This window comes from Salvelinus alpinus, chromosome 23 (assembly GCF_045679555.1).
Source record: "Salvelinus alpinus chromosome 23, SLU_Salpinus.1, whole genome shotgun sequence".
NCBI lineage: Eukaryota > Metazoa > Chordata > Actinopteri > Salmoniformes > Salmonidae > Salvelinus > Salvelinus alpinus.
Genome location: NC_092108.1, coordinates 31,329,713 through 31,345,164, shown reverse-complemented (window position 1 = coordinate 31,345,164; position 15,452 = coordinate 31,329,713). Strand labels below are relative to the sequence as shown.

At 38.8% G+C, this 15,452-nt stretch overlaps 1 protein-coding gene across 2 annotated transcripts in view; it reads left to right on the top strand.

The window, feature by feature from the left end:
- LOC139550798 (E3 ubiquitin-protein ligase COP1-like) overlaps positions 1-11,183 on the top strand; it is a 33,786-nt gene extending 22,603 nt beyond the window's left edge. For both annotated transcript variants that reach the window (XM_071361959.1, XM_071361958.1), the window contains exons 16-20: positions 6,412-6,529; positions 8,000-8,124; positions 8,431-8,591; positions 9,423-9,467; positions 9,797-11,183. In XM_071361959.1, coding sequence (XP_071218060.1) covers positions 6,412-6,529; positions 8,000-8,124; positions 8,431-8,591; positions 9,423-9,467; positions 9,797-9,814 — 467 coding nt within the window. In that variant the 3' untranslated portion in view covers positions 9,815-11,183. The remainder of the gene's footprint in view (positions 1-6,411; positions 6,530-7,999; positions 8,125-8,430; positions 8,592-9,422; positions 9,468-9,796) is intronic.
- Positions 11,184-15,452: the final 4,269 nt, after the last annotated feature.

The following is a 15,452-nucleotide window of genomic DNA, read 5'->3' as shown; positions in this document are numbered from 1 at the left end:
GTAAAAGGCACATGACAGCCCGCTTGGAGATTGCCACCAGGCACCTAAAGGACTTCCAAACCATGAGAAACAAGATTATCTGGTCTGAAAAAAACAAGATTGAAGTGTCACGTCTGGAGGAAACCTGGCACCATCCCTACGGTGAATCATGGTGGTGGCAACATCATGCTGTTTGAATGTTTTTCAGCGGCAGGGACTGGGAGACTAGTCAGGATCAAGGAAAAAATTAACGGAGCAAAGTACAGAGCGATCTTTGAAGAAAACCTGCTCAGGACCTCAGACCGGGGCGAAGGTTCACCTTCCAACAAGACAACGACCCAAAGCACACCACCTAGACAACGCAGGAGTGGCTTCGAGACAAGCCTCTGAATGTCCTTGAGTGGCCCAGCCAGAGACCGGACTTGAACCCGATCCAACATCCCTGGAGAGAACTGAAAATAGCTGTGCAGCGATGCTCCCCACCCAACCTGACAGAGCTTGAGAGGATCTGCAGAGAAGAATGGGAGAAACTCCCCAAATACAGGTGTGCCAAGCTTGTAGCTACATACACAAGAAGACTGGCAGCGATTACAGCATCGAAAGGTGCTTCTACGAACTACTGAGTTAAGGGTCTGAATACTTATGTAAATGTGATATTTCAGGGGGGGGTTTTGCGAACATTCCTAAAACCTTATTTTTCACTTTGTCATTGTGGGGTATTGTGTGTAGATTCATGAGGAAAATAAATAAAGTTGTAACCTAGCAAAATGTGAAAGTCAAGGGGTCTGAATACTTCCCCGAATGGGTGATTCTCACAATCTTGGTTTCTTTGATTTCAAACATGAAATCTTTAAAAATACTTGCATCAACAAATTTCCTTTTTAGACATTAATAACAAGGTCTGAAGTCTGAAGTGTGTAATTTATAAACATTTACTGACAATTTAACACCTTTTGAACATATTTTCCCGAAACAAGTCCTTAAAAATCTCATTAAGGCAATGGTCTGAAAACATCAAGACCATTGGGAAAGCTAATACATAATATATTTTTTAAGTCATGCACAGTTACTTGAAACTATATATATATATATTTTTTTTAATTAACATTTTTATTTGATTTTGACTGATTTCTCTCATTACCGCAACACCTTCTGCAATCTACAACCTAATATTTTTGATATTTCATTGAAACCTGACATATTTTCAAAATGTGGCAAGCCTGAAGAACATAACGTAGATTTTCTGCACATGCAGTTAAAAGCAAACTACTATTTTTCCATTCATTCAATTAACACCTGTTGCGGTAATGATACATAGGTTTCGAAAATGGGGTTGATGATTTCGATAATGATAATAAGTATACTAAGACTGAGGTATGGTTAAAAACATTATACAATTTGATGTAGAAAATAAATTAGATAATATTGGCACAATCATGGATTCAAGTTCAATCAATTTCATTTTGCAGTGCTTCAAAGTACAGAACAAACAATACAGTGCCTTGCAAAAGTATTCACCCCCTTGGTATTTTTGCTACTTTGGTGCATTACAATCTGTAATTTAAATCGATTTTTATTTGGATTTCTTGTAATGGACATTGACAAAATAGTCCAAATTGGTGAAGTGAAATGAAAGAAATTACTTGTTTCAAAAAATTTAAAACGGAAAAGTGGTGCGTGCATATGTATTAACCCCTTTTGCTATGAAGCCCCTAAATAAGATCTGGTGCAACCAATTACCTTCAGAAGTCTTAGATTGCACACAGGTGGACTTTATTTAACTAAGTGTCACGTGATCTGTCACATGATCTCAGTATACAGTTGAAGTCGGAAGTTTACATACACTTATGTTGGAGTGATTAAAACTTGTTTTTCAACCACTCCACAAATTTCTTGTTAACTAACTATAGTTTGGGCAAGTCGGTTAGGACATCTACTTTGTGCCTGACACAAGTAATTTTTCCAACAATTGTTTACAGACAGATTATTTCACTTATAATTCACTGTATCACAATTCCAGTGGGTCAGAAGTTTACATACACTAAGTTGACGGCGCCTTTAAACAGCTTGGAAAATTCCAGAAAATTGTGTCATGGCTTTAGAAGCTTCTGATAGGCTAATTGACATAATTTGAGTCAATTGGAGGTGTACATGTGGATGTATTTCAAGGTCTACCTTAAAACTCCGTGCCTCTTTGCTTGACATCATGGGAAAATCAAAAGAAATCAGCCAAGACCTCAGAAAAAGATTGTAGACCTCCACAAGTCTGGTTCATCCTTGGGAGAAATTTCCAAACGCCTGAAGGTACCACGTTCATCTGTACAAACAATAGTATGCAAGTATAAACACCATGGGACCACGCAGCCGTCATACCGCTGAGGAAGGAGACACGTTCTGTCTCCTAGAGATGAACGTGCTTTTGTGCGAAAAGTGCAAATCAATCCTAAAACAACAGCAAAGGACCTTGTGAAGATGCTGGAGGAAACAGGTACAAAAGTGTGTGTGTGTAATATATATATGTGTATACTTTTTCTACATTTTCCTACTTTACAGACTAAAATGGATTTAAGAAAATGTTTCCTCCGCAACACACACACTCACACACATACTCACACACAATACCCAATAATGACAAAGCAAAAACAGGTTGAGAAATGTTTTGCAAATTTATAAAATAATAATTTAAAAACGTATGTACTTAAGTATTCAGACCCTTTGCTATGAGACTCAATTGGTGCATCGTATATACACAGTAAAACAAGTCCTATATTGATATAACCTGAAAGGCTGCTCAGCAAGGAAGAAGCCACTGCTCCAAAACCGCCATAAAAAAAGCCAGACTACGGTTTGCAACCCACATGGTGACAAAGATCAGACTTTTTGGAGAAATGTCCTCTCCTCTGATGAAACAAAATAGAACTGTTTGGCCATAATGACCATCGTTATGTTTGGAAGAAAAAGGGGGAGGCTTGCAAGCCAAAGAACACCGTCCCAACCGTGAAGAACGGGGGTGGCAGCATCACTTTGTGGGGGTGCTTTGCTGCAGGAGGGACTGGTGCACTTCACAAAATAGATGGCATCATGAGGTAGGAAATTTATGTGGATATATTGAAGCAACATCTCAAGACATCAGTCAGGAAGTTAAATCCTGGTCGCAAAGGGGTCTTCCAAATGGACAATGAACCCAAGCATACTTCCAAAGTTGTGGCAAAATGGCTTAAGGACAACAAAGTCAATGTATTGGAGTGGCCATCGCAAAGCCTTGACCTCAATCCCATAGAAAATTTGAAGGCAGAACTGAAAAACCTGTGCGAGCAAGGAGGCCTACAAACATGACTCAGTTACACCAGCTCTGTCAGGAGGAATGGGAAAAAATTCACCCAACTTATTGTTTAAGCTTGTGGAATGCTACCCAGAACCTTTAACGCCATCTCCACAGTGAAGCATGGAGGTGGCAGAATCATGCTGTGGGTATGTTTTTCATCGACAGGGACTGGGAAACTGGTCAGAATTTGAAGGAATGATGGATGGCGCTAAATACAGGGAAATTCTTGAGGAAACCTGTTTCAGTCTTCAAGAGATTTGAGACTGGGTCGGAGATTCACCTTCCAGCACGACAGTGACCCTAAGCATACTGCTAAAGCAACACACGAGTGATTTAAGGGGAAATGTTTAAATGTCTTGGAATGGCCTAGTCAAGCCCAGACCTCAATCCAGTTGAGAATCTGTGGTATAACTTAAAGATTGCTGTACACCATCGGAACCCATCCAACTTGAAGGAGCTAGAGCAGTTTGGCCTTGAAGAATGGGCAAACATCCCAGTGGCTAGATGTGCCAAGCTTATAGAGACATACCCCAAGAGACTTGCAGCTGTAATTGCTGCAAAAGGTGGCTCTACAAAGTATTGACTTTGGGGGGGTGAATAGATATGCACACAAGTTTTCAATTTTTTTGTCTTATTTCTTGTTTGTGTCACAATAAAAAATATTTTGCATCTTCAAAGTGGTAGGCATGTTGTGTTAATCAAATTATACGAACTCCCCAAAAATATATTATAATTCCAGGTTGTAAGGCAACAAAATAGGAAAAATGCCAAGGGGGTGAATACTTTCGCAAGCCACTGTAGTCTAAAATCAGAGAACACACAAAAACAACACATACATAAACATTAGAATAGCACGTCATCATCACTACACACACTGGCCTGTAAAGTGTCTCTTGGGGATGATATTTCTGTGACCCCAAGCTGATGCAGCGTCTTTATCTTCAAGCCAAAGTTTTAATGCGAGCACATGTTTCTCTGTCTGTGACTCTTCGCTGGCCAATCCAAAATGGCTTAAGTTTAAATAAATAAGGCTTGGAAATGTTGTGCCTTGACAGACAGAAATCTTCTATGAAGATATTCCGTAAGAGAGCCGTAACAGACACTATCTGGCCCTTTTTTCGAATTTTGATGAAGGAAGTGGCTAACAAGTTTGCGCATTAGTCTTCTCTGGCTGTTATTGGGTGATGTTCTCTGACCTCTCTTAGTAGTTTTCTTCTGGACCTCTCTGCCTTCTATGTTGACAATTACCTGCTTCCTCTTGGCCATCATCTCAAGTCTTTTCAGTCTTTCCTTTACGTTGACCATCTCTTTGGTCCTCTCCAGCAGCTTCTTTTCTGTGTAACACAGCTTTGACCTCAATTTTGATTGTGTTTTTCTTTCTTCTGTTCCTCTTTTGGGGTTATTCCTTTGGGGTAGATGTCTTCATTGGTCCTGGTGTCTGTAGAGATGTCTCTCTTCTTTATTGAGTTGAGTTGATGGCAGGGACTTTTACCTGCTGAGGTTCTCTTGGTTAGGCTGTGTCTTCTTGAAGATTTTGAATAATTTCATTTGCTTCTTGGACATGTTGAAGTGTATCATCTTCCTCGCTTGATGGTGTTATGTCCAGTACAGCTTTTAGCTGTTTCTTTTAGCTGTTTTCTTCTTTTCATGTTGCTTCTTTGTCAGATCTTGAGTTTTCTTGACTTTACAATTTCCATTTCGTTTTTGATATCTGGAACTGGAAATGTAGCATGACATGAAATGAGCATTTCTCAAACATGGGAAAAATCTTACTGTTATGGACACGTCATCCTATAGTAGAGACTGAATGGCTTACAGACTGTGTGTGTCTGTGTGTACACATCCTATAGTAGGGAATGACTAGCTTAGACTGTATGGACATCCTATAGTACAAACTAAATGGCTTACTGTGTGTGTGGTGGATGTGTGACTTCCTATAGACACTGAATGAGGGCATAGGCTTCCTATAGACATATTTATTTATAAAAGTTAATTACTCTTGCCGTAACTTCTCCACCCCCTAACCTCTCTCTCTCCTTCCTTTGGTACTCTTCCAGTAGTTCTGGGTTGGTGTAAATGTTTTCTCTGAATTTTGCTTAAGCTTTCTTTTTGTCCCTTGCTGACTGTCTGCAATTAAACAGGACATAAAGCAAAATATCAACCATTAGTAAATAATATTTAAATTAATAGTTTATTATATATATTTAAAAAATATAGTCTGTATGATTAAATTCTCATTACCGAAACAGAAGTTCTCTCTACCGCAACTGGCCTTAAATTGCAGCGGTAAGTGAGAATGGTGTTGCGGAGGATGAGGAACCTTAGCATGTTTTGCTAACAATAGAGAAGACATGATGACTAAGCAAATGTTTACTCAATGTACATAATTAGACATTAATGAAGTATATTTTCATAGAAAATGTTAAATGTAATGTTTTTCTAAATGTGGAAACCTATCTGTAATGATAATTAATTATGTTGTGTACGCAGTCTGACAAGAGAATCTTTTTAACTGTTAACTGGAGAAATATAAAGAGATCTGCTAACCTGGTAGCCATCTTGATGGTACTGGCAGATGTGTTGCTTCATTCAAAATCAAACTTTGTTTAAAATTCTCTGTGTGTGTGTAAACAGTCCTTCAAAAATGTTGCGGAGGATGAGAACATCAGTCATAGACACTTCATTTTTCCACAATTTTGTCATTTATTATTATACATGAATATTCAGTTCATATTTTTTCTGTCATTTGAAAACGTCTAGAACATCCATTTATTTTTTTCTGAATATTTTCATTTTACTCTGTTTTTAAATTACAACATAACATACACTTAGACAGCTGGACGGTTGCAGTAATGAGAATTTCAGCAGAAAATGCAATAAAATACAAAAATAATTAATTACTATGTTGAAATCACTCTTTGTGCAAGGTAGAGAACACTATCTTATGATATTTAGTTATATTACTAAATGACATGTTTAATATTTAAAATCATTACTGCCATGGTATTTTAATGGTTTCATGAGAATGACCTGAATGCGCTGCTGCTACTTCTTCCAAACCCCCTCCCCCAAATTACAACTGTGTCCTTTTCTGCGTTTTCTCCCAGACCACTGTGTCCACTACTACGACCTCCGCAACACTAAACAGCCCATCATGGTGTTCAAAGGCCACAGGAAAGCTGTGTCCTACGCTAAGTTTGTCAACGGAGAGGAAATTGTATCTGCGTAAGTCACCTCAATCAAATTAAGTTCTGGGTTGTCACGGTTTGACATTTTGAATGACTGTATGGTAGATGTTCCCCAAATTAACACAGTATTTGCCTTTTTAGGTCACTGATCTTAATTCTTTAGATTCTAAGACGTTGGGTGGTGCTAAACTGATGACATATGGAATTGTTTAAAGATGGTCATACTATGGACCATAGAAACACATTGAATAACACATTCATGAATGGCAAAAAGGACAAGGATTTGAATAGTGTGTCCTAAATCTAGGGTGTGTATGTGTAAATGAGTAGGTGTGTCTAAACTTTTGACTGGTACTAAATATACACATATACATATATATGTGTATATATATGTGTATGTGTATATGTATGTGTATATATATATATATATGTGTGTGTGTGTGTATATATATGTATACACACAAACATATATATATATATATATATATATATATATATATATATATATATATATATATATATATAGTACTAGTCAAAAGTTTAGACACACCTACTCATTACAGGGTTGTTCTTTTCACTATTTTCTACATTGTAGAATAATAGTAAAGACATCAAACCTGTGAAATAACACATATGGAATCATGTAGTAAACAAAAAAGTCTTAAACAAATCAAAATATATTTCCATAATATAGACCTGTTTTTTACCAAATATACTACCCCTACCATGTCACAACATAACTGATTGGCCACTAGAGGAAAGAAATTCCACAAATTAACATTTAACAAGGCACACCTGTTACTTGAAATGCATTCCAGGTGAGTACCTCATGAAGCTGGTTGAGAGAATGCCAAGAGTGTGCAAAGCTGTCATCAAGGCAAAGGGTGGCTATTTTTGAAGAATCTAAAATATATTTTGATTTGTTTAACACTTTTTTTGTTTACTACATGATTCCATGTGTGTTTTTCACAGTTTTGATGTCTTCACTATTATTCTACAATGTAGAAAATGGCAAAATAAAGAAAAATCCTTGAATGAGTAGGTGTGTCCAAACTTTTGACTGGTGTTGTATATATAGTTACATTTAAAATATTAACTCAAATCTTTTTTACACATTTAACCTATTTTTATGTAGGCACAAAACTACCTTCACACTTCCATTCATTTTTTAAAACTGTTACAGGTTCCTTTCACGGTAATCCCATAACATTTGTTGGGGGGTTGTAGAGCAAAATATAGAACACCATAGTGTTCGTGAGAGACTCCTCTTCTTTCCATAGTTTGTTGGCCAAACCGTTCGGACGCTACAGACAAATCTGCAAGAAAAACGAATTTAGGGATGTCTCATGGTCTAACATACATGCTCTAGCTCTGTGACCTTTCGCCGCAGAAGTGGAAGGGCGACATCAGCGGATGCAGTACGTTGATACGCATCCGATGCAAGAAAAACACATCTCTAGCTGAAGTGCATGTTCTGCTGACATATTTCCTCTTCTGTACCACACAGCTCAACAGACAGCCAGCTAAAGCTGTGGAATGTAAGCAAGCCCCACTGCTTGCGCTCATTCAAGGGCCACATCAATGAGAAGAACTTTGTTGGCCTTGCCTCCAATGGAGACTATGTTGCGTGTGGTAAGTGGGACCGGCCCATGTTGACAGCTGCATGCTGTGTGGTGCTGCAAAAGTCCAGCGCCACACATTTGAAAATGCTTTTACTCAGATTGACACAATCAGATTGACATTCATATGTGTCTGAAGAATTCATGCTGTTTGGAGACTAAATTACCAATTGTGGATGTGTTTGCAGTTGTTTAAGAATGCCTTTTGGGTGCTTTCAAATGTAGTGAGTACTTTTATATGATGAGTACTAAAAGAACTGATGAAATGCCAGATTTTGGAGTTCAATCACTGACAATGATTTGATTATTTTCTCTGCAGGAAGTGAGAACAACTCTCTGTATCTATACTACAAAGGCCTGTCCAAGACACTGCTGACATTTAAGTTTGACACCGTGAAGAGTGTGCTGGATAAAGACAAGAAGGAAGATGACACCAATGAGTTTGTCAGCGCTGTATGCTGGAGAGCTATGCCTGACGGGGTAAGAGTGTGTTTGTCAGACCAGTGGTGATTCGTATGTCTGATATCCAGTGTATATGTCTGCGTTACGGTTAAGCCTTTTGAATCGGCTGCAAACAAAATATTTACTGACAACAAATGCCTGTCTTGTGACCTTAATAATGCTCCCAGTATAGGGTGTATAAGAAACTAGCGTATTCCTCTAGGCAGAATGACACCACTGTCCAGTGGAGCATGTTATTACTCTCTCACACAAGGACAAGTAACTGCCACAAGAATGGCTCATTACACAAACAGTTTGGTCTAAGATAATGGTCACTATCTCAAACACATCAAGCCACCTACAATTCCCATGGTTGGTAAATACAAGAACACAGGGTTGAACTACCTGGCAACACAGTCATACACCATGGTGTGTCACTACTTAAATTAACTCCCCTTGTCCCCCCCCCCCCCACTTGATGAAGTCTATGGGCCAAAATGCATCGGTTTCGACAATAAATAAGCATTTTTTAAGGCCAGTGCATATTTTCTGAATTTCCTCTCCTGTTCAGTTTGCTCCTCCATTCATGCATCTTGGTTGTAGAGCGAGGTATCAACATTGTTCCTTTCTCTTTTCACTGAATTTCCCTTAGTAGCATAGCTCAGTTTTCTACCGGTTTTGCACCATATGAAGTTGATAACCTGATGATATTGTTTGAATATTATAGATACATTTATAGACACTCTTTGAGGCCACATTGTTGTTATTTAGTAAAGCATAATTAGGGAAATAGAATAATGTTGGTGTCAATCAACAACAGGTACTAATTTAACAGTTTCATTGTTTGTGTTTTTCTGACCTCTCTTATAGGACTCAAATGTGTTGATTGCTGCAAACAGTCAAGGAACAATCAAGGTTTGCTTTTTGATTGTATTAAACTGTCTACTTATGTACTTACACAGTCTTTCTCTTGTTGGGAACTCACAATGACCATCTTATTGCAGGCTATGTCAATTGGGGTCTATGTAGGGCTTTTCAGCCTGGATAAAATGTAGACTACAAAGGCTGCCCAATTCTGATATTTTCTTTCCACTAATTGGTCTTTTGACCAATCAGTTATTTTTCAGAGCTGATCTGATTGTTGAAAAGATCAATTAGAGAAAAAAATATCAGAATTGGGATGCCTGTGTAAATGCAGCCATGGTGTTTCCTTCCTGCTCACATGTATTTTTCTCTCATCATAGGTACTTGAACTTGTTTGAAGGTCCATCAGATATTCTCATCAAAGCCTCTGGAAACTACTGCTCCATTTCATGGCCAGTCTGAGTCCGGGGATTGGAGCATAGTGGCTTGGTTGAATGGAAATTTCGTCATTCAGGATCTGAGGAACTGACCAGGTTGGAAAAATGAACTAAACCGAAGTCCTTTGATTTTAATGAGCAAGAATACTTTGGAAAAGACTTTGAGCGGATCGTACACTAGTATTGTGGATGTATATAATTCAGTGACATTGAGGAGGGCCTTTCTGCACAAAAGTGGAAGATGACTCTTTTGAAATCCTCTTTTTGAATAAAGTTATTGACCAATAGAACATTTTAACATGATTTGAGGTTGAATTGAAATGTGTTATTTTTAATAAGAACTTGTACAAATGTATTTCAGTAGAGGTACATCCAGCAAGAAGCTACATTTTAAAGGCCAAAGCACAAGTCAAAACAAAAATAAAATGCAAAATGACTCATCTTTGTATGAATGCTATTTGAGCCCATTGTGTCATCTTCAATAGTCTTTGTTTTACCCCTATGTTTGGCCTATGTGTTTGATGATTCAAGGAATGGCAACACCTTTAAACTGGACTTGTTTTTGTTCTGCAATGAAGTTTTCAATGGTGTGGCTTTGCATCAAGAATGTTGTTAGGTGTTGACAATGTTTGAAAACTCAACAGAAGAATCACTGACTTCGAGACATTTCACTCATGCTACAGTATATTTCTCTTATGTCAAATTAAACTAAACACCTATTCGATAATACAAATCCTGTCTCAAATACTTTCATTTTGTATTAAGTCATGATGCATGTTGCAACCAATACACATCAACACATGAAATCAATTGGATTTGCTAGACAGCCAAGACTTGCAGTACTTACCTATTTTCTGATAAACAACCAAGATATGGTATGATTTTTTATTTGTATATATTAATAAATTATTTGCAGAGAATTTTGTCTTTGCATTGAGTTATTCTTGGTTTAAAAAAAGAGCAAAGTAACACTGAAATTGAGTAGTGTAATGCCAAATTATAGAAAGGTTCTGACTTCGAAGTAACATCTGTGATCTTGATTACTTTGATACTGTATCTTCCCAATTTGTACAGGACAGCTTCCTTGAACAATCAATTTACCATTAATTATTTACAGGACTGTTATCCTTGTCACCCCTTGAGTTCCTAAGTATTATTTTCTATAATTAGGCATACCGGTATCTGAAATATATTCAGAAAATCCTCTCCTTTTCAGTTTCGGCTTACTTTGACTATTACACAATTATTGTAATTTGTACGTGTTTAATTGTACCCCTCAATTCCCATAACTTGTAACTGAAATAAATAAATAAACTGAATGAAAAGCTTCTTTCTTTTGCTGGTATACATGTCAGCAATTGTCAGAAGTTAGAAGCTGATAAGAATTTTCTTTTTTTACTTCAGCACACCTCTAGCTTAATTTTCTCCTCATGCAGCACCATGGTAACAGACATCCTCTTCTCTTACTGCAACCCTTTGGAGTGGATCCTGTGCCTGAGGACGCTACTCAGAAGCCCTTCATGTAGCAGCTCCTCTCTGTGGGTTAGCTTGCAGTGTCCCACCCGTAGTCAGCCTGAGAGCATCATTATAGTCCAGCTGAGGGAGAGAAAATAGGACCCAACTGTCAATCACATGAGGCACTTCACTCTGTCTCTTTATCTCGGTCTGTCTCTTTATCTCGCTCTCCCATACAGTGTATTCTAAAGTTGGTGGAGCCTGGGCATTGGAGTTTGTGTGTTTGATTAATTTCTGTACTGCCTCAGTTGTTTACCGCGATCTGCATAGCGCATCCACTGAGGTGGCATCTCTTTATCAGATAACAGAGATCCAGGCTTTTAAGATGCCGATTAAAAGACGAGAACTGCTCTCTGGAAAGAAATCTAGACTTCAACATGTTAATGACAGATAGATTGGTACTTCAATACTGAGTAAATTACCGGCTTCCTCAACAATAGCTTATGTGTGATTGAAGCCTAAGATAAATTTAGTTCTGTTTTTATGCATTGATGTGAGAAGCTTTTTACACTTAGTACCCTCAAAGATGAATGTTTTCTAATTGGATGAATTTGAGTGTTGTGCTATTTATTAATCTATTTCATAAGACAGTAAATATGACTTCTGAACGAGGAAGGTTATCTTTCTCGTTCAGAAAGATAACTCTTTCTGTCAGTGAAAACAATATTCAATAAGATCAAAGGTTATTGTAAAATGATACTCCCCCACACACACACACATATCCCTACACTACTGACATTTACAAAAGCATTTAAGCAGCAGGGTAAGTAGTCAAGAAGTCTGTCATTTGACTTGTAAACAGACAGGTTCTATTTGACACCTTTGATCTTGACGTGGAGATTTCTTGTCTTCCCACATGTAATCAGACTGTCAGTTCTGCTACCATACTCTGTCATTTTCACCCCAATCTCACTATCTATTTTCCACTTCTGTGAAGTGCAATTTTCCTGAGCTTGTATTGTCACCCATTGACTTCACAATGAACAGAACAGCAGAGAGCTGTCATTGTCCTTTTTTTTTTTTTTTTTTTTTTTGTCAGATTTTTACCCCCAATTTCGTGATTACAATCTTGTCTCATCGCTGAAACTCCCCAACAGGTGAAGCGAAGGTTGAGTCATGCGTCCTCCGAAACATGACCCGCCAAACCGTGCTTCTTAACACCCGCTCGCTTAACCCGGAAGCCAGCTGCACCATCTTATCGGAGGAAACACTGTTCAACTAATGACCGAAGTCAGTCTGCAGGTGCCCTGCCCGCCACAAGGAGTCACTAGAGCGCGATGAGCCAAGTAAAGTCCCCTCCCCGGCCAAACCCTCCCCTATCCCGGGTGATGCTGGGCCAATTGTGCGCAGCCCTATGGGACTCTCACTACAGCCTGGATCGAACCCCACACTGTAGTGACGCCACAACACTTCGATGCAGTGCCTTAGACCACTGCGCCACTCGGGAGGCAGCCATTGTCCTTTCTGAACAGCCTTTGTATTCTGCTCGTGGATGCAAAATTACCACCACCCCTGTCTCCAGCAGTCTCCTCAAAATTGCCTTGACAATATACCTGCCCATTAGTAACTTTGCTCCCCTTGTTACTGCAAGCCACTCAAATCTAAACAGCTGGAGTTGAAGAGTGTGTCAAGGAAGGACATACTTTTCTTCTACCCCTAGAATTTTGTGTAAGTTAAGGTTAGTTTTGAGGTCAGGATTATTGTTGTTTAAAATGTTGACTGTACTTTCAATTGCATAAAGACATAAGCTTCTATTGGGTATTGAATATGCCCTCAATAATCTTGTTGGTGAAGTAAAGTTATTAAACAAATAATGTATTACCATGATAAGCACATTTCTGTTGGTCATTTATACTAAACTTTTGACTACTTTTATACACATATAAGTACATTTGTCCCATATTTTTGGTCCCCTAAAATGGGGGAACTATATACAAAAAGTGCTGCAATTTCTAAACGGTTCACCAGATACGGAAGAAAATAACCTCAGATTAAAGCTGACAATATGCACTTTAACTTCATAGTCATTGTATAATTTCAACATTTGTCACTATCCCAGTACTTTTGGAGCTCACTGTAGTAGTACACTGAACAAAAATATAAACGCAACATGCAACAATTCCAACATTTTTACTGAGTTACAATTCATATAAGGAAATCAGTCAATTGAAATAAATAAACTAGGCCCGAATCTATGGATTTCACATGACTAGGAATAGACATATGTATCTGTTGGTCACAGATACCTTTAAAAAAAATTAGGAGCGTGGATCAGAAAACCAGTCAGTATCTGGTGTGACCACCATTTGCCTCATGCAGCGCGACATATCTCCTCCACATAGAGTTGATCAGGCTGTTGATTGTGGCCTGTGGAATGTTCACCCACTCCTCTTCAATGGCTGTTCGAAGTTGCTGGACATTGGCGGGAACTGGAATACAATGTCGTACATGTCGATCCAGATCATCCCAAACATGCTCAATGGGTGACATGTTTGGTGAGTACGCAGACCATGGAAGAACTGGGGCATTTTCAGTTTACAGGAATGGTGTACATATCCTTGCGACATGGGGACGTGGATTATCATGCTGAAACATGAGGTGAGGACGGCGGATGAATGGAACAACAATGGGCCTCAGGATCGCGTCACGGTATCTCTGTGCATTCAAATTGCCATTGATAAAATGCAATTGTGTTCATTGTCCGTAACTTATGCCTGCCCACACCATAACCCCACTGCCACATGGGGCATTCTGTTCACAACGTTGACATCAGCAAACCGCTCACCCGCAAAATGCCATACACTCTACGCGGTCTGCCATCTGCCCGGGGCAATTGAAACCGCAATTAATCTATGAAGAGCACACTTCTCCAGTGTGCTAGTGGCCATTGAAGGTGAGCATTTGCCCACTGAAGTTGATTATGACACTGAATTGCAGATGCACAAATATCATACCCTGAAGACATGCTAACCTCTCACCGTTACAATAACCAGGGAGGTTAGCTTTTTTGGGGGGATTTGATATTTATGCCTCTGTAACTTTCTCACTCATCATTATTCACGATACATTCAGGACTATCCGTTATCATGGTAGCATCCTCATTAATGTAGAAGTGTTTAGAAACATGTTCTATTTTTGTTTACAGTAGAATTGACTCCAAAGTGATACAATACATTAATACCATTTAGTTCTATTGGGGACAAAATAATCTGAAACACAAGCAAAACAAACAGTAAATGCATCCAACAAGTATGTAGTCAAAAGTTTGATGTAATCATTGCATGCTAGGAATATGGGACCAAATGCTAAACTTTTGACTACTTTAATACACATATAAGGGAATTTGTCCCAATAATTTTGGTCCCCCAAAATGAGGGGACTATGTACAAAAAGTGCTGTAATTTCTAAACGGATGAAAATACCCTAAAATTAAAGCTGATAGTCTGCACTTCAACCTAGTCATTGTCTCATTTCAAGTACAACGTGCTGGAGTACATAGCCAAAATAACGAAAAATGTGCAACTGTCCCAGTACTTTTGGAGCTCACTGTATTTCACACCATACCACATGCACATCATATAATAATCATGGTAGTGCATCATGGAATAGTAGAGGAAGAAAATTAAATACATCACTAGTACAATATGGCTGTGAACTTTGAGAGCAGCTTGAAGTTAAATACTTGAAGCTATTTCAAGTGTTCTCTTATTTTATCCTCTCCTCTCCTCTCCGGTCCTCTCCTCTCCGGTCCTCTCCTCTTCTCTTCTCCTCTCCGGTCCTCTCCTCTCCGGTCCTCTCCTCTCCGGTCCTCTCCTCTCCGGTCCTCTCCTCTCCTCTCCTCTCCTCTCCTCTCCTCTCCTCTCCTCTCCTCTCCTCTCCTCTTCTCTCCTCTCCTCTCCTCTCCTAGTAGTCTCCTCTTCCCTCTCAGATGCAGGGAGACACTCACTGACACTCAAATGAGAGGCTCAGGGCTCTCTGACTTCCATTCCAATTATTGGTTGGAAGTCATTTGGATCAAAATTATAATTGTTATCACCCCTCAATCTAAAAGTTCATGAAATGCTGGAAATCAGGAGTTTGACAT